At 34.1% G+C, this 20,000-nt stretch overlaps 2 protein-coding genes across 3 annotated transcripts in view; one reads left to right on the top strand and one right to left on the bottom strand.

Moving 5' to 3' along the window:
• LOC148952099 (uncharacterized) overlaps positions 1 to 20,000 on the bottom strand; it is a 644,245-nt gene that overhangs the window by 129,521 nt on the left and 494,724 nt on the right. Inside the window, exon 10 of one of the 2 annotated variants that reach the window (XM_089089541.1) lies at positions 4,577 to 4,738. The exons of the other annotated variant lie outside the window; for it this stretch is intronic. Within the exon in view, the coding sequence (XP_088945667.1) occupies positions 4,577 to 4,738 (162 nt within the window). The remainder of the gene's footprint in view (positions 1 to 4,576; positions 4,739 to 20,000) is intronic. 2 annotated transcript variants of the gene reach the window in all.
• LOC148952100 (uncharacterized) overlaps positions 12,146 to 20,000 on the top strand; it is a 122,178-nt gene continuing 114,323 nt past the window's right edge. The window contains exons 1-2 of the mRNA XM_089088625.1: positions 12,146 to 12,419; positions 14,144 to 14,462. Of these exons, the coding sequence (XP_088944751.1) occupies positions 12,146 to 12,419; positions 14,144 to 14,462 (593 nt within the window). The remainder of the gene's footprint in view (positions 12,420 to 14,143; positions 14,463 to 20,000) is intronic.

The following is a 20,000-nucleotide window of genomic DNA, read 5'->3' as shown; positions in this document are numbered from 1 at the left end:
GGACCTTGGGGGGCGGGGGGTGGGCCTTTGGGGGCACAGGGAGGGCCTTTGGGGCACAGGGAGGGTCTTTGGGGGTCCGGGGGACAGTTGGGGGCCTGAGGGGCATTTGGGGACCGGTGGAGGGCCTTTGGGACCCCGTTGGTCCTTTGGGAGCTCGATGGGCCTTTGGGGGGCCCGGGGATGGCCTTTGGGGGTCTGGGTGGGCCTTTGGGGGCGCCGGTGGCCCTTTGGGAGCTTGGGAGGCCTTTGAGGACCGGGGGCTTCCTTCGGGGTTGGGGTAGGAGGATTGGAACCCTTTGGGGTTGGGTTAGAGGACCTCACAACACTGTTCAAATGAAACTTGTGTATTATAACGACCATAGAGTTTCACCATTAAATTCTCTTCTAAAATCTCTTCAAAAATCATCTTTTAAAATGTCTCTAACTGTTTCGCCGAAATAGTTCCATAACCTGTCTAAAACAGTTTCGCCCAAATAATCCCTAAACGTAATTCAGCGTGTTCCTTTTGTTTTTGGCATCTCTGCGCTAATGCATTTCAAATTAATAAGAAACCTGATTCCCGCGCTAAAACAATTCATCGCTAAGATGTTTCTTGGAAAATTGTTTCCATGGCTATTGGCTATTAATATCCTTTGGAGTTCGACCAAAAGAGTTGTTTCCGAGGCAAAGACATTAATGACTTGGATCTATTCCTGGAGAATCATTTCTATGCGAAAATTTTTAAAGTCTGACAGATGATGTCATTGGTTGATTGATCTGTCAAGAAAGGGGAAATTAATTTGTTGTTTCTAATGGGAATTATTTATTCACGATAGGTGAATTGAGGTCGACAGCACAGGTGTTTGACATTCGCTGAGAGCGTGCACTTACAACAACAACAACATCGACCTTGGAAATTTAGGTCATTGACCCCATTAACAACGTGTTCTCCCTAATGACTCTATGCCCATATTTGGTGTGGGGTCACGACTGGTACCCCCATCTCTACTCAGAAGAAAGATCATAAATGCGTGTTTATTTGTTTTTTTTCCCCAGGAGTGATCGTATCGACCCAGTGGTCCTAGAATATCGTGGGAGGGCTCATTGGAACGGAAATTAAAAGTTCTAGTGCCCTTTTTAAGTGACCAAAAAAAAGGGAGGGCAACTAGGCCCCCTCCCACGCTCATTTTTTTCCCAAAGTCACCTGATCAAAATTTTGAGATAGCCATTTTGTTCAACATGGTCGAAAATATGATAACTATGTCTTTTAGGATGACTTAATCCCCGAAGTCCCCGGGGGGAGGACTGAAAGTTATGAACTTTACCCAACGTTAACATATAGTATTGGTTATTGGGAAGTATACAGAAGTTTTCAGGAGGGGTTTTTTCTGATAGTGGGGGGGGGGGAGGTCGGTGGTTATCTTGGAGGATCTGTCCATGAAGGAAGTTTTCATGGGGGAAGGGAAATTGCCATGAAGGGGGCGCCGGACTTGCCAGCATTATTTATTGGTTATTGGGAGGTATGCAGACATTTTCAGGAAGGATTTTTTTCTGTAGGGGGGGGGGCTAGAGGAGGGGGTTACTCTGGATAATATTTCCGTGGAGGATGTTTCTTTGGGGTAAGGGACATTTTTATGAAGGGGGCGCCGGATTTCCAAGCATTATTTAAAAATCAGAAATTAAATAAAAAAAACAAGTTTTTTTCAACTGAAAGTAAGAAGCAACATTAGAACTTAAAACAAACAGAAATTATAACGTATATGAGGGGGTTCTCCCGCAAGTCAACACCTCGCTCTTTACGCTACTGTTTTTTTTAGTGCTTTCAAAAGAGCTATCTATTCTAATTAAACGGCCTTTGTGATTCAGGGGTTTGTGAATCAAAATTTTTTTTAACTTTTAACTTAAAGAGCGTGGTATTGACTACGGGGAGAACCCCCATATACGTAATAAAAAAAAAACAAATAAAAAAAAGCGATACGGCTCAATAGTAATCGAAACTTTTAAAAACGGAATTTTGATGTCAATAAATGTATCAAAAGAATGTGTTCATAATGCTGATTCTAAATATATAAATTTTATTAAGTTTATTATTGCTCATCAACGGCTATCAGCCTTATAAAATTTACCCGATTTTTTAAAGAGGGGGGAAACATCCCCTACAAGTGAAAGAATTTTAATGAAAATCACACCGTCAGATTCAGCGTATCAGAAAACCCTATTACATAGGCTCATATCTGCAAAAATCTGCAACTTTGTATTTTTTGCCAGAAGAAAAATATAAGAATATAGAAGTTAGTTACGTAAGTTAATTTGTAAATTACGTCCTAACCAAATTTAGAGACATGCATTTAGCAAAAGAAAAGTAAAATTTTTATGCAAATTTAGTTTACTTATTCAATGACGGTGAGCCAAAATAAAAGCTGCATTAACTAAAAAACGATCAGAAATTAAATAAAAAAAACAAGTGTTTTAAACTGAAAATAAGGAGCGACATTAAGACTTAAAACGAACAAAAATTATTCTGTATATGAAAGGGGCTGGTCCCTGCTCAACCCCTCACTCTTTACACTAAAGTTAGACTCTTTCTCACAACTCTGTTTTTTAAAACAATAAAAAAAACTTTTGCGTAAACAGCGAGGCTTTGAAGAGCGGCCAGCCCCTTTCATATATAGACTAGTTTATATTCGTTTTAAGTTTTAATGTCGCTCCTTACTTTCAGTTTAAAAAACTTGTTTTTTTTTTATTTAATCTAGCACACAAGCGCAAGATGCATCCTGAACACGTAAATGTTGAATATTATCCCACTATAGGCTCTTGAACAAATTAATGCGTGTGACCATGACATTGAGATTACCCTAGCCATTTGATGTCTGGCCATCAGTTTTGCATTTTTTTTAAACTCACAAGGGGCCTAAAAAGGTTGATTAGATGGGTTTGCTTTTGGCTCTGAACGTAAATACGAATTACTGTACAATTCCTTATTTACATAATAAAAAAAATTGCACAACAAAATATGTATACACAATGGCGTCGTTTGGGGGTGGCAAGGGGGGGGGGCAATTGCCTCCCCCAATAAATTGGAAAAAAGCTATTATATAGCCCATACCACTTGAATCTCTGGATATGGAACTTTTTTGCCCCCTCAATAAAAATGCTGGAGCTACGCCCCTGTGTATACACCTCCCAGTTTCTGAGGACATACTGCCGCACAACGGCGTATTCATCCTATTCTTAAATGCAGTCCATGCAAACTGAGCTATTATTATAGACAGCTATAACTTCATCACATCATCTTTATTTTATTGAGTTGATTCAGTTGTTCTTGGTTTTGCGAACTTGGACAAAAATTACTAGAGAGGCACGGTGGTCAATGGATTATAATGGAGAGGGAGGTTCATTTAATATTTTTGGGAATTGGTGTAGGCGTATCTTTAGAGGAGGAGATACTGAAGGCTCAGAAAATTTATATTTGGGGCCAAAATTCATTTTTCAAAATCTAGGGTTGGGCGTGGGGTGCATTTTGTGAATTTTTCTCCAATAAAATGCCGAAGAAGGATAATTTTCAATGAAAATACCCAAAAATTTATTTTTCGAAATCTAGGGGGGAGTGAAGGGGATGTCACTCCCCCAACCCCAACCCAACCCCCAACTGGCGCAACTGTCCCTCCCGTGAAACTTTTTTTTTATGGGCGATCTTCTTTAAAGACTGCATTGAACCAATTAAGTTGTTATAGGAAATAGCGATATACCTCATTGAAACAATAACTGCTAGTATCTTCTGCCCTTCTTAAGTTAAAAAAAAGTCTAAAATTTTAACAAGGTCAATGTTGTTTATATGCTAGATGCGACACACAATATTGAAATATTGTGATTAAAATAGAAGATTCACACTAAAGAGGTGGGGTCGAGGAGTGAGTAAGCCCTCTTCATCTGTTTCAAAATTGCATTTTTTTTTGTATATTGAAACACCCTTTCATTTTGCAAAGTTTAAAACGTAAGGGATAGACGTAAGGGATTTACTTTACATTGAAAAACTGTTTGTAGATTTAAAATTTAAAAATAAAGTTCCAACATTTGTATTTCGAAAAACTTATATTTGGAAGGTTTGATAAGGAAAAGTCTATGCTGTTAAAATTCAATCTTTAAAAAACTGACCGCATATTTACATCCAATTTTTCTTATTGCTCGAGTTTGGGTGCGGCATAAATTGGATTAATATTACTTAAAAACTTATTTATATAACTACTGATAAATTACTTGGCTTCATACGCTATTTACTGTACATACCAGCCATCTTATACGATTTCGTACATATGTTTTTTCTGTCCATTTTTGTTCGAAAGTTTCTTTTGTTATGTGAATGCTACTTAAGACCATAATGGTCGTTAAAAAACGGAAAATGAGTTTTTTACACGTTCTATCCAAATGCATTACATACTGCTATTGTTCTTCTGAATCGACTGGCTAAGTCTGACAAGCGATTTACACTCCTTCCAATATTGATTCATACAACCATTTGGCTTAGCTTACCACCGCCCAGGGAAACTATACTAACTAGAGATAAACCATACTAACTAAAAAGGAAAAAGTTGCATACCATATCTGGATTATGCCTTATCAGCTCTCCTCCAAGACTATCATCACCGACGGTTGATAGGAAAAGGGGCCTGTGCCCAAGCCTTGTAAGACAGTCGCTAATATTTCTTGCAACACCCCCAAAGGAACGTCGGATTTTTCCCCTATGTGTAGTTGCATTCATCTGTAAGGAAAATAAAAAAAATATTTTTCTTGGTCTATTCAAATGACCATCCAGAAAAAAAGAAAGTGTTAGTCACCCTTGGCTCTAATTTTTGTAATTTGCTGCTTGGGTCAAAATGGGCTAAGAGCACCATTTGGTTGTTTTTTTCCTGTTTGTGTTTATATCCTGGTTGGTTATACTAGGAGAAATTACTTTGGTATAAAATCAGAGATAAAGAAGAGCGATCTTGACCCTTGCAGTTATAAACAGAGCACGTTCTGTTCCCTAAATTGTTTCATAATCCCAACCTTTCGGATTATGATGAAATAATTTGAGTAGGTGTTAGACAAACAGTCTTACCACGTACGTTTAATTTGAATGTATTTTGCTGCTATATTATTCCCCGAATCACAACGCTGTAAAAAGACAACGATTCTACTAGCCATGGCAAAGTAGTGCTAATTTTGTCCTCTGTAAATTCCGGAACGCCGATGTTTTTCTAGTAGGCGATTTTAATTTTCTAAAATTAAATTTCATTTCTAATTCCTTTTACCAAAAAAAATCTACCTTCGATTTGATTTGCACAAATATATATAGTTTCTATATCCCGTCTGTTTCTTTGCCCCCTTTAGGGGGAAGCTACCATTTTTCTTTACTAATGAAATCTCTTTCCAGCTTTATCCATACTTTTTCTGTTACTAAATTGGTCTTATCGACCAATATCCAGTCATAGCCTTTTTAATTTCAGATTGCAAATAAAAACTGCAGTTTTTTAAAACCTGATTAAAATAAATTACTAAGACTCCTCCCCTGAAAAAAAGGTAAAAGTAGTTCTAATGACAAGTTCATCGAACACTTTTTTGGAATTAAAATGAATCTACTTAAGCAGGTAAAAAGTCCCAAACCAACTCGCTGCGTAAAAAAGGAAAAAAGAAATTCCAATATTCTAATCCTGGTACTCAGACTTGTGTTCCTATTCTTCCAAACTAGCGAGTTTAGTTTTTAAATCTATTTTTCCTTATCACTAATTGAGGACCAGTTCCTATCTTTAACTGAGACAAGTCCAAGTTCAAACCGACTACATCCCATCAATTTCTTAATATGCCAATATAATATTTTATAATTATGCCGACTGGCTGCATCTTTCGAATCCTCTGCAATTTTACCTATGGCCTACATTCCACACTTCCTTAACGCATACTTGAATGCCTTCTCTACTTCCCTTACTTTCTTTTCCTGCTATTTCATCATCGATCTCATTTGATCTATCACTCAAAAAACTTTGTGTACAACCCCTCCTCTTTTCTACCAAGCTTAAAGCGTTTTCCCCAATAATACTGGCTGTATTTCTCACTTTCCTTCTTAAACACCTTTTACTGCTTTGTATACTTTTTTTTTAACTACTCCATCCATCTTCAATATTGTCAATGTTAAACTCTCCAGTTCATATTCAGCTATTCCTTGAAATTTCCTCTCAAGTTCTTATCCTAGAGTCTATCTACGTCATAACTTCCCAGGAGGTAGTTACTCTTCCTAGGTTTCAGCTTTAAGTATTCTCTACACGCTACTAGATGGTAATATTCATTTTTAACATCATTAACAGTACTCTTATATACACTAGTGCCCTATATCAATCCTGCCAGTCTTCGATTTACGATAACATAATCAATAAGGCTAGGTCTCATACAATCAAGTGAATACCATGTTAGCTTATGGGCCATTTTATGACCAATAATGGAATTGGTTATAAGTAGATTGTCATAACTACGAAACTGAAGCAATCTATAACCGTTGCTATTTTCCTTTCCTACACCAAATTTCCCCTGGGCTAGTAAACCATCTGTCCCTGTTTCTGCCAACCTGGGCATTAAAATCCCTATTAAAAATGCCATAATTCTACCTGGGCTGCTGTCTATTTGTTTCTGTAACTGTATACAAAAAAAAAAAATCTCAGTCACTATTGTATCAATCAATCGGCTCTATGTTGCCATTTACTACTATGACTTATACTTTACACTTCTTGGTAGTAAAGTGAGTTACTAGAATTCTATTATTCCTATCTTCCCAACCTAAACAATACCTTCCTCAACCTGAAGCTTCCTTATTCAGCACAAGCGCTACACCCTACCATGTAGGCTACCCCATCGTTCGTACCTGAATAAATAAATTCTAAATTACCCTGTCAGGTTTCCTAATCCTCAGACATTAGTTTCTGAAACTCCCAACAAGTCCAGTTTAAAAGGTCTTAAATCGCCAGTCAAAATGTTAATGTGATAGTTATTTTTTAAAGTTATAACGTTCCTTGTCTCAGTTTTCATAGTATTTAGACAATCAAAATTTTTGAGATTTCAAGAAAAGCATTGGGCTTCACCAATGCAGGTCAGGGGCTAATGCTTCTTCTCAATTCTGCACAAAGCGCTTAAGCCGGCTTAGAACAATACACCTGAATGCTCCCAGGACCTCCAGTTGGAGGGAGGCTTTGTGCAATCATTGGTCCACTATGAGCACTGCATGATTTTACACCTCTTGGTGATGCTCTTCAACAAGAGTCGTAGTCCTGGTCGATCAATATCTTGCGCAATGCCTCTGACTCATTATATACTCATGCCTGCAATGGGGAGGCAGCCAGTAATAAATAACATAGCTGTCTTTTTAACTCTGTGTTGCCTTTTGACCCGACAGTTACAGCTATGCGAGAGTTGATACTCTCGTCTGTATTGGAAAAACTTGAAAAAACTTACGGCCTACTAGTCAGGGGGAAAGGTTGTTTTGATAAACAAGCACTTGCCAAACTTCATAATATTTTTCATCGTTCTATTTTCGAATATATTTGGGTACTTGTCTGTTATGGGGCCTATATTATAACGCCTATGTATATAGAAGCTAAGTAGAACCGTTTTTTCGTAAGTTTCTTCCAGCTTAGCGTGAGACAAACAAAGACAAGTGATAGAATAGATGGGAAATATATAATTTTGGCTATATATTTCCACATTAGAGGGTGAGGTGGAGGTAAATTATTTAGAAAGGTAGAAAAAAATTCTTACTTCATAATATGAAGTATAATTGTACCTAACACATTTTGCATACATTTTTGCAATGGTAAAAAATGGTCCCCCTTTTTTTGAAAATCGGAAAAATTTTCTCAGGCTCGTAACCTTTGATGGGTAGGATAAAACTTAATGAAATTTATATATTTGAAATCAGCATAAAATGCCAATTCTTTTGATGAATATACTGGTACCAAAATTCCACTTTTCCATTTTTTAGAGTTTTGGTTACTATTGAGCCGGGTCACTCGTTACTTACAGTTCATTACCACGAACTGTTTGATTAGTTTTATGTCGTAGCAAAATTTAACAGATGACTCAAACCAGAACATCAAAATGAAATAAAAAAACTAAGATAGAAGTAGATATGTTCCAATCAGATTTATCAATTAGGAATACAACTATTTAGCCCACAAAATACACGAATTAGTGCATAATGCCATCTATCCCTGGTAGGTTGAATCGACTTCACTTTCCCACGAAACTACCAAACTATTCAATAAAATTGCTATTGCAGTACATGACCTCTTTTATTAGTTTGTGATTAAAAAGCTATGCACATAAAAAATTGAAAATAGGAAAATGACCTCGGAAATGCTTTATGTATTACTATCGTACTTCTTTTGTCATCCAGTATATCAATGCATCAAAGATCACAAAAGGAGAAGTAATAAGACTTCTTTGTGACAAAAGTTAGGGTTGAGTGATATAGAGGGTGGATATAGACAAAACTCCTGCGCCTTGCATCATTCTTAAATATTCAAATTGCTTGTCATTTTTTTTTTTTAGGAATAAAGTAAAGTTAGCATGTTTAAACCAAAGAACAATAACAAAAAGAAACCAAGCTCCAAAATCTATTTTTAAAGTTCCTAAAATTAAGACATCGTTGAATTGGAATGTTTCAGAATGGAAACTTTTCTCTAGATTTTGGAAATTTCTTTTGTCTTCATGAATTTCAAACTATTTAAGGAGCTATGACCTATCAACACAATCAATGGCATAATTGGTCTCTAGCCTATTCTCAAGATTCCTCATTTAAGACAAAGTAGCTGTTTCTGTTTTCTAGAAAAGTCTGGCTTTCAACAACATTTCTTTGTAAAATGACTTCGTTAGATTTTTTTTTCTCACCAAATAAAGGAAAGATTAGAGGTTATTGTTACTAACTGATAAAAACAAGCAATCATCTCGTGGAAAGTCCTAGCCCAAAACGCTGAATATGTTAAATTTAATGAAAGAAAGGTGAACATGGCTAGATCGTGTTTTACAGATGAAAGATTTCATCTGTAAAAGAATTTCATCTATATATATATATATATATATATATATATTTATATATATATATATATATATATATATATATATATATATATATATATATATATATATATATATATATATATATATATATATATATATATATATATATATATATATATATATATATATATATATATATATATATATATATATATATATATATATATATATATATATATATATATATAAATAATTTCTGAGACCACACTGGCTAATCATGATAAACAAAAAATCGCGAAGAAAGGAAACTCGTTTCCTTTCTTCGCGATTTTTTGTTTATATATATATATATATATATATATATATATATATATATATATATATATATATATATATATATATATATATATATATATATATATATATATATATATATATATATATATATATATATATATATATATATATATATATATATATATATATATATATATATATATATATATATATATATATATATATATATATATATATATATATATATAATTTTTCTCGAAAATGGCTCAATCATGTTCTCTGTAAATTAACACAATAATGTTTTTGGCCTGAAAAAACGATGAATAGGTCACGAATTTCGAAAAATTCATTTTGAGCCTTAATTTTAGAACAACATTTTTCGTATGATGACTTCATATTTACAGACATTTGAAGAACAACTTACACCATTTTTCCCAGGTATGATTCCATCATTTTCAGTATCTATGATGCATGTGAGATTATACCATATGAAAAATGAACCCGAAATTCTAATGCAAAAGACATGGTAAAATGTCTGAGACAGTGATCATCAAAAATGAAGTACAACTAAATTTATGGATAGAAGATAGTCAGCAGTGAGCATCATAACGAATAACCAAAGAAATCGCAAACAAGAATGATGCATAACGAAACTACGGTTAGGAGATAAATCAAAACTGAAATGGAAGGAAGGAGCCCATTATTTGAGAGCCACTTAAAAAAGAATTTGGTAAAATTAATGCTGAGAGTGTCTATCACCTCCCAAGCGTCAGCGAGGATCACAGCAACTCACAAACGAAAATGACATGCAAAAAATCTAAGGTTAGAAGAAAGTTAGCAGCGAGAATCAGAATGATTTGCAAATCAAATAGCAAACGAAGAATTGGTCTTAGAAGATTGAACTCTACCAATTGGAACGAGTCCATTTATCTGGAGCTAGTGAAGCATCAGGCCCCAAATAAACTGTTATATCTAAAATTCGAGATGGGGAGTGACTTGATATCCAACGGTGTGCTTGCAAGTCCGAAGGTGTACTGTGTACAAACTCACAATGAGGATATCAAAAAAGTCTTTAAGGGGATGCCTACACACTATGTGAAAGATAATTTCAATATGAGTGTTTTATACAAACTGTGTGGAAAGTAGTTTAGTTTTAAGAGCGAAAGTCGTGGCGATTCGTTCTGAAAAATTTAAAACTTGCACAGATAGAGTAGAGAAAAAAGCTAAGTCAGTCATATCGGATATGGTTTGTGTATATGAGGGGGCGTGAAGGTACTACCCCATTGGCACTATATCACTTCAGATCGAAATGTCTGTGTACAATATAGACAACTTCTCTCTCTGGAGAAAATCCTTTAAATTCAAAAGTATTAGCTGTAGGCGGGAGGTGGGAGTGATTTTTTCAACGCTACATTCCGTGTGCACAAGGCAGAGTTATTGTTGCTGTATTTTCAATGTGTTTTTGTATATTTTGAAAATAAAAATTGTTTTAAGTTATTCACCTGCACCTCCGCACCCGCGGCTGGCCAGGGGGGATCTGGCCTTGAGCCATCCGCTGCCAACAGCCACCACGCCCTTCCGGGGGGAGGGAGTGGGGCCTTTGGTAAAGTGTTAATTAAAAATGTCATGTATTTACTGTAAAAACAAGAAAACATGTATTATTATAGTTTTTTGTTCTTGAACATCGTAGTAGGACTGATAGGGAAATTATTATTTATTCATTAGACAACTATATTTTAAAGTTAGTTGTATTCCAGCTGCTGAAGACGTTAATGACAACAATACGTATCAATTTAAAACATCATTCAGATCGTTTTTTTGTGGTCCATCACTTTCGGGCAAAATGATGCTTAAAAAAAAAAAAAAAATCCAAAATCGTAATCATATATTTTTGGAAAACCCAAAAATAATCTTTTGCTACAGTGTTTAGCAAGAGTCCTATGATAAAATAAAGGATATTGCACCAGACACAAAATTCATACTGGGACTTGACCTATTCAACGTTATTGAGCCAAACTCTTGGCTGATTATTGACGATTTAGCTGAATCCATTGAATAATGGTCTCAGGAAATACTACAATTTTTTAATGTCCGCTAGCAGCATCATGAAAAAATTTCCGCAAAACTTGTTCTTCACAATCTCGTTCATCAGAGCAAATGTATGAGAGCACTTGCTTTGAATTGTACCTTCTATATCATCTACAGGGTTATTCGTGATAAAAGTTCTCTAATAGCTCTCAACAAACAAATAAATCCCGGTGCTCCAAAATTTCTACTTTCAGCATACAATGAGGCAACAAATAAACGCTACGGTTACATTCTATTGGATATCAAGTAGAATACACCCGAGGATTTGCGTGTAATCACATCTATTTTTGACAATGAAATTACCATATATCATTCAATGAACAATAAGAAAGGTCATTAAATATCATCATGACACTGAAGAAATTACATGAAAATAGTCATTTATTTTCCGACCTAAATAGTTCAAAACCGGCATTTAGGAAAGCCACACTCAAACATGGTATTGACAAATAATTCGTCAATCTCCTATCAGAAATTTGTTTAAATTTAACCAAGGGCAATGTTCAATTGCTAGAAGTAGTTAAGCAACAGACAAAGCAACATCATTCCATTATACGTACCCTTGCAAGAAGCAATAACAAAGGAAAAGATTTAATATTTAAAGAACACGTCTTCTCCAAGCATGTGGTAGCTTTTTTACAGTTTTAATGCCAATAATTGCAGGACTCGTAAACAGTTTTATCTAGAAAAAAATGGCGAAGTCTAAAAATTGACGCCAATAGAACTCGCCCTTTCACCAATGGAAAATTTTGAGGACAATCTAAGTAAATCCACTAATAATGAGAATATTGACATCGATGAAAAACTGCTTTTGCCTCAAGATGCAATTCCACGAGTGGACAAACATAAACCCAATCAGGTCAGACCGATCAATGTAAGCAACATTGATAAAAAGGAAACGCCTCAAGATGCTGGAACCACAACAACAACACAACCAAATGAGGAAAATTCAACATTACCCAATGTTTTGCCGCATATTGGAGACCTACTACCACACCAATATCGTGAACAAAGTAAAAGAGTCTTAACATATCTCATGAAAAGTGAACACAATCAAGTTGATATAAAAGGGAATCAAATTATAATTCAGAAGAAAAGTTATAATCTACTTGATTTGATATATGATATGGTTACAAATCGTAAAGGATTTTTATCATTTGACAATCATCTATACAACTTTTTAATCACATTAAACGTCCCGAAAAGTCTTATTATCAATAAGAAAATTCCAAAATGATGAATCGAATATTGTAGTAGTCTAACATTAAAAGAAGAAGAAGATTTTAAATCAGCCTTGAAAAATACTAGCATACTTACCACTACTAGTGGAAGAAACAATGATTTGATGATACCAGTGGTGGCGAGACAAAAGCAAAGACGTCTTTATACCATCTCAATACCATAATCGACACCCACTAGTATGCAAAAGGGCTGCGGACACTACACGACGTGTTTGCGTTCAAAGTGATTGAAGTTTTGAAACGTGTTTATAAAAATATTGGTGAAGTTGGAAGTTTCTAAGTTCCCTCACCTCATTTTCTCAAGTCACTGGACTTCAAAAAGGACTAGCGAGAGAGTATCCACAAAATGAACCAAGTTACACTCTATATCGAAATCATAGGGTGCGTGGTAATCATTATCGAAAAACTAAAACCTTTTTCCCACTGCATGTAATGCCAGAAGATGTTTTAACGCTAGATGAGATTCAAAGGCGTCACAATAGGACCTACAAATATATTCTACTTGCAATCAGTATCTTCAGTCGCTATGCATATGCTATTCCAATGCGATCAAAGAGAGGTAATGAAGTTGCTAAAGATATAGAAAGCATTCTTTATCAAGACTGCTATAGATTCAAGGAAATCAAGGTAATGAGTTTGTTAATCAACATGTAGAGAAGGTTTTATTGAACACTATAATCTTCTATCATAGTCGTATTCCTATATAAACTGCATTGGCTGAACGATTGACAAGAACTGTTCTACCATCTTATTTCAAAATATTGTACATTGACAAATCTGCTGGTTCTATTCAAGATTTTGATAAAATCATTTAAATTCATAATCAACGCCACCATCGATCTCTGTCCAACGTTAGCCCTCAGGAAGCTCATCGAGGAGATCATTATACACTTGACACTTTTCTTAAACAATATTCCAGTGAAAACGTTGTGAAGAAGAAAAAATTCAATGATGATGATACAGTTCGAATTAATAGAACTACCAACATTTATGAAAAGGGGAATTACTTATGGTCCGCTGAACTATTTAAAGTGTCAAAAATCCTAAACACGAAATCTGTAACGTATCGTCTACGAGACACAAAAGATGAAGAGATTATCGGAATTTGTTATGACTGTGAACTTTAAAAAGTACAAAATAATAGTGAGTCTGTTCAATTGAAAGCTATTAAAGAGTCGTATACACAAGCACAAGAAACAGTTGCATGTTCGCTGGCTAAGATATAACTCTGATTTTGATTTTTGGGTAGAAGTTGAAGACACATACAATGCCCAATGATTTCTATGTGACATTCATATCCAATGTCTCTGATCCACTCTACAATGATTGGAATAAAAAAAAGTGATTTTCGACAAAACTCTCGTCCACCATCAAATTCGATTGGGAGTATGAAGTTGCTCTTGTCTATTGTATTCTCAAAATTACATATTATATCCTGAGAAAAGATCGTACATATGATATAAGATTTAGACCACATGATTGGCCACTCCTTACAGAGGAATGGGTAGAATCAATTAACTCGGGTGAACATCCCTTCATTACATTACCATACAAGGAATTTGGTAGCATGAATGACTTGTGTCATGCTATCAATAGAAGAATGTCCACTCACAAAAATGGTGCCTTTCAATTTAACTATTCATTGGAACAGGGCAAAATCTATATTAGTTTTCTCATTGAAAATGGGAAGGTTATTCCCAACGATAGTCTGAGAGATGTTCATGGTTTTAAACAAATAATCAATGGTAGAAGTGCTGGAAGTGCCAGTGGCACGGACCGTGTCATTTTCACCGACTTCACTCTGGCTTCTCTTCGGCAAGTTGTATATTTCTTTACGCTTCATTCGTTGAAATATTGAGAGCTGGGAATAGCAACGTTCCCTTCCTATGTGTTCTTGAAAATTGTGTATTGCATAATTTATTTAGACAAATTACTGTCTACATAAATGGAACAATGGTGAGCCTTAGCGACAATCTCTCAAGCTGTATGAGCTACATACAGTTCATGTTGATGACACCAAAGTCATATAAGGAATTCAGGGGTACAACCAATGGATATGAACATAATACATACACTGACACTACAAAAACACTTAGAGAGGTAACAACTAGTGAATTATGTTTAGTAGGGAAAAAAATCATGAAATATTTAACATACCTCAATGGCTACCACCGAATATTAAGGTGGACATAAAATTAGCGCTCCCTCCATCCAATTTCATTTTGCGAAAGGTAGCTAATACAGCACCCGATGTAACAGTCTTTCCCACCTCGGCAATACTTCATGTACGAAAGCAACAAGTTAGGAGTTATGTTGCTTTGGCAGTGGAAAAACTGAGAGCTAGTGGAAATAATATCAAACTACTGGTTCCTCATACAATCACCAATCAACGACATATCGCGACCTGTTCAGGCACCTTCACCGACTCTTCATTTGTCAATGGTAAAACCCTTTCAAAACTGGCATTGTCATTTGCAAAAATGGCTAGTGCTATAGGATCGCGGACAAATTTCCAACCCCACATAAATTTGAAACGTTTGGACTTACCTCTCTTGTGTGTAAAGTAAATGGAATCCAATTCTACAATTTATTCTTTGATAAAATATTATAGGACACTGTATGAGCTGACAACACAATCCTTAGATCGAGACTCACAATTATTTGAAAATGGTATAACCAGTACAATGTTTGCAAAACTCATGGTATCACTGTATTGAACTTGCCTGGCACTCAAGATATGATACGAACGGGGAGTGTACGTTTAGAGTGAACCTTTGTAGAGCCATTAGCTGAGAGTATTGTATTAACCTCAATACGTCAATTAGAAACTTACAAGGAAATCACTCCCGAAGGCAGTGTTTTACTAGAAATCGCACCATGAACACAAATCAAATAATCAGAGTATTTAATTTGTATCCGTACATGTCCAAACACAAATCCTATTGTATACCCTCAGATTTACTTGAACAAATTCAAGTGTTAACAATACCCTTATCAGCGTTAATAGTAGTCCATCGAACGTAAAGATGGGTCATTGGCTATGCATCTTTCAAACAGCGAAGAATATAAACAATTTTGATCCTATGGTCTACCTTATGCATTCTCCACTCCGCACATCAACAATTTTATTGAAAGTAAGGGGAAAACTCTGGTAGATTAATAAAGTTGGTAAATTAATAAAAATATATATGCATAAAAATGGTATTTTTTCTCCTCTTTAGATTTCTTCTTCTACGTATAGGAAGCGTTCGAGAACAACTAATGGCGGCATATAATCTGAATTCATTATGTATTGATCTTGATGTACATAGTCAGGGTCACATTTTCTACAGTACAATGTAACTTCACTCTTAGTGCATCTGTTTGTGACGTCAATGATACTCTTTTCATTCATATTGAAAAATTTACGTGTTTCAATTTGCTTATTTGAAGTAATATCACATACAATGTTTTCAAATGGAGTAACTTTCTGTAACAACCAAATAAATATCAGTAGTTTTACAATCATAGCAGCCATTGTCTTCACAGCAAAGTCGAAGAAACCCGATTCTCTTGTTATTCCAGCAGTTGAAGCATAGACCTGATTCTTACTCCCAAAACAATTTAAAACCACGTCGATAATAGTTTCTTAGAAATAAACTAAAATATCGTTTAGGATTCTTTCAAGTCATACCAGAATAGCGCGAGAGAACTACATGCAATACCCTCTACGCAATTTATACGGATTGCATAATCTATACTTTTCATCAAACTCGTCAACAATTGTACAATTCTCCTAGGATGACCAGCTGTTAAACGTATATCTGCATAGTGGACATGTATAGAATATTTTTTCACTGTTGACTATCTCAATGCCAAAAACAAACTGACTCAAAATCGATAAAGGGAATGTTCTTTTCTAGTTCTAGAAATAGAGGAGGAGCAATCGAGTGAAATAACACTTCAAACCAGTTAAATCTGTTTGAACAGGATTTTCTAAATTGTTGACTTATTTGGTGTTCTCACGAAAAAACACAGATTGAAAAATCATTTGGATAGAGTCTTAAATCGGGAATTGAATTTCTAAGGCAGTGTTCAAAAACAAATCCCCAACAACATTTTGTATTGTTGCGATTAGTATGTCAATAAATTGAGTAAACGCGTTTGGGCAAAGATCCATAAGCTTCATAAAAATAATTCAAAGTTGGAGATTCATATTTCATAATATTGTCAAGAATTCTTTGAGAGAATATTTTCTTTTGCACTGATAACTTTAGAAACTTATCCTTCAGATTCAAGCATTTTTCCAAGATCACAAGATTCTGCATGATTGTATGCTTTAAAAATTAATCCAATATTTAATCCTAATACTATTCGAGCTTATTAGAGACTAACTAACAAATCCGAAGATTATTACTACTTCGAACATCCCTAGAGAGGAGCGATAACCTACAAAAAATATCTAAGAAGAACAAAAATAATTTTCGATTTAGAAACATTTTAATGTCATAATTAAAATAAAATATATATCACTCATTTTTCACATACTGATTCAAGTTAGTGTCCCCAATATATTTCCCTATTGTACTTGAAGCATTTTGAAGTCTATGTATATGCATTATGTTCAGTTTTGCTGCAAAACATAGCTGTTCCTCCAATTTAAATTTGCTCAATTGTATCAGATATCTCGCAAACATCTCATACCATTCAATGCTTAGTCGATATCCCCTTGTAATTTCTACTGATATGTTTGGTACTCTTGTCTTTGTATCATTGCTGCTACCAACTCCACTGTCCAAACTTCCAATAGTGTAAACAGACCACTAATAATTTTGCTATAATATCTGGTCAAATAAAAACTTGATGACAAAGATATATTCAAATTATATCTCTCTGAATTCTAATTTCTTACAAGTATAAAATACATTTAAAATCCAGCCTTATATTAGATCGGGTTGATACGACTGGTTGCTAGGGCCTCATGGCTATATGTAAATTATATCCCCGTGGAAGTATGCAAATGAGGTTCCCAAGAGAGTATATGCATTCTGATTGCTAGGGAAGGTTCATGACCGGATCAGGTTGCTAGGTGAACCAGTTATATAAATTATATGCCGCTTGTATTCATAGGAAATCTTTAGATCCTTAGGCGTTCCCCCTGTCCCTGCTTACCCAGTGCTACTAATATTATTGTTGTCAATCACCTCCCAGGAGAATAAAAACCCTATGAAAGTTATGATTCTGCGAAGAATAAACAGAAGAAAGGAATTAAATTCACGCCAGTATTTCTTGTTTTAGTTAAAATTACTGATCTGTCATCCTTTGAATTAAATCTGAAGAATACCATGATAATCATGCTTATACCTAACTCGAGAATCACATATATACATGCCTGCCATATGCTTAGCACCAGAGACCGAGCGAAGGGTCGATATAATGGTGCTGTTTATTTAAAACACATGTCTTCACACCCTTAATTCATTCATTTGTAATCGTAAGTATTAAAATTGATCACCAAATGGGTAAAATCGCAGAAAAACGGTGTGCTTTCCGCATGACCAGCCTTTTATTTTACGACAAATTCATACGCTGAACACTGTAGTTTTTTGTAAGAAAACGGATGGTTTTCCGCGTCATCTAATTGCACCATTAGTACTGCAGGCCTCATAGTGAAAACCCTCTTCTTTCTAGAGTGTGTTCAAACCTTGAACTTTAGTTGTTTATAGTTGAACTTCAATCAACTTTAAGCGTTTTTCCTCCATAGTCACAACTGCTCGGACTGTTTACCCTAGGACTCTGGTGGATTTTTTTTTCAAACAATATTATTAATTACAAATATTATTAAATAGTATTATATACTATTGAAATATAAACCAAAATAATAATAATAATATAAATTATATTATTTAGCATTATATAATACATATAGTAATAGCATATAAATGACAATAAGATAATGATCGGCTAATTATATTTGATTCTTTTGATTAATCATTAACTTATTATTTAACTAATAGACGCAATATAATTTACAATTAAGAATAATTTTGCTATGCTCGTACGCAAATAGCATGGTCCTCTTTAAGGATATTAAATTAACCTTAAAAAAAAAATGAAACTATCTTTTTTTATCATGAACTGTTTAGATACCAATTGTTAATCCAAGAGTTGACTTCAAGAAGGAAATTCCCACTTACTAAGTTTATTATTCCTAATTCCTTGAGTTTAATTCCTACACCGTAGATCTAACTCGTGAAAACAATAAAGAGTTTGTTACTAAATTAGGATCCTGTCATAATTTCTTGAAATTAAATTTATACATCGTATATCTATCTCGTGAAAACAATAAACAGTTTGTTACTTACTTAGAATTTTGTCATAATTTCTTGAACGAAATGTCTTTTTGTTTATCCAACAGGTGAATTCAAGAAAGAATTTACTACTTAGTTACAATTTTTCATAATTTCTTTAATGAAATTTCTGTATTGTGTATCCAAGAGTTGACTTCAAGAAAGAAATTGTTACTTAATGAGAATTTTTAAATAATTTCTGGAATAAAATTTCTAAATAATGTTTCAACGTGAAAATTGTTTGTGGTAAAGAGAAAAAAATTCACTTAAAATAATTTGGTACTTAACTATAGTTTTTGAATAATTTCGTGAATTAAATTTATTCATCATTCTGAAAAGTTAAAGTTATTTCTGATAAAGAGAAAAAAAAAAGTTACTTAATTGAGATGTTTTCATAATATCTTGAGTGAAGTATTTTTACTGTATATTCAATAGGTTAAATCAATAAATAGTTTGTTACTTACTTACAACTATTTTCATAATTTCTTGAATTAAATTTCTGTGTTGCGTATTCAAAAGTTGATTTCAATAAATAAATTGTTAATTACTGAGAATTTTTTCATAATTTCACGAATTAAATTTCCTCGTCGTATATCTAAGTTGTGAAAACAATCAGAAATGTTTTAATTAATTATAATTTTATCATAATTTCTTTAAAAAAATTTCTTTGTTTATTCAGCACGTGAATTCAAGAAAGAATTCCCTACTTAGTTACAATTTTTTCATTATTTCTTGAATAGAATGTCACTATTTCGCATCCAAGAGTTGACTTCAAGAAAGAAATTGTTACTTACTGAGAATTTTTTGATAATTTCTTGAATTAAATTTCTACATCATTTAGCTACGTGAAAATTGTTTGTCATAAAGAGAAAAAAAGTTACTTACTTGAGATTTTTTCATAATTTCTTGAATGAAGTATCTCTACTGTATATCCAAGAGGTGAAATTAATAAAGAGTTTGTTACTTACTTACAAATATATTCATAATTTCTTGAATTAAATTTCCGTATATTGTGTATCCACGA

The sequence above is a fragment of the Artemia sp. Qi Xiang Cuo genome, chromosome 5 (assembly GCF_049724085.1).
Source record: "Artemia sp. Qi Xiang Cuo chromosome 5, ASM4972408v1, whole genome shotgun sequence".
In the NCBI taxonomy this organism is placed as follows: Eukaryota; Metazoa; Arthropoda; class Branchiopoda; order Anostraca; family Artemiidae; genus Artemia; species Artemia sp. Qi Xiang Cuo.
Note: the sequence above shows the minus strand (reverse complement) of the source record. Positions and strands in the feature narration are given on the sequence as shown.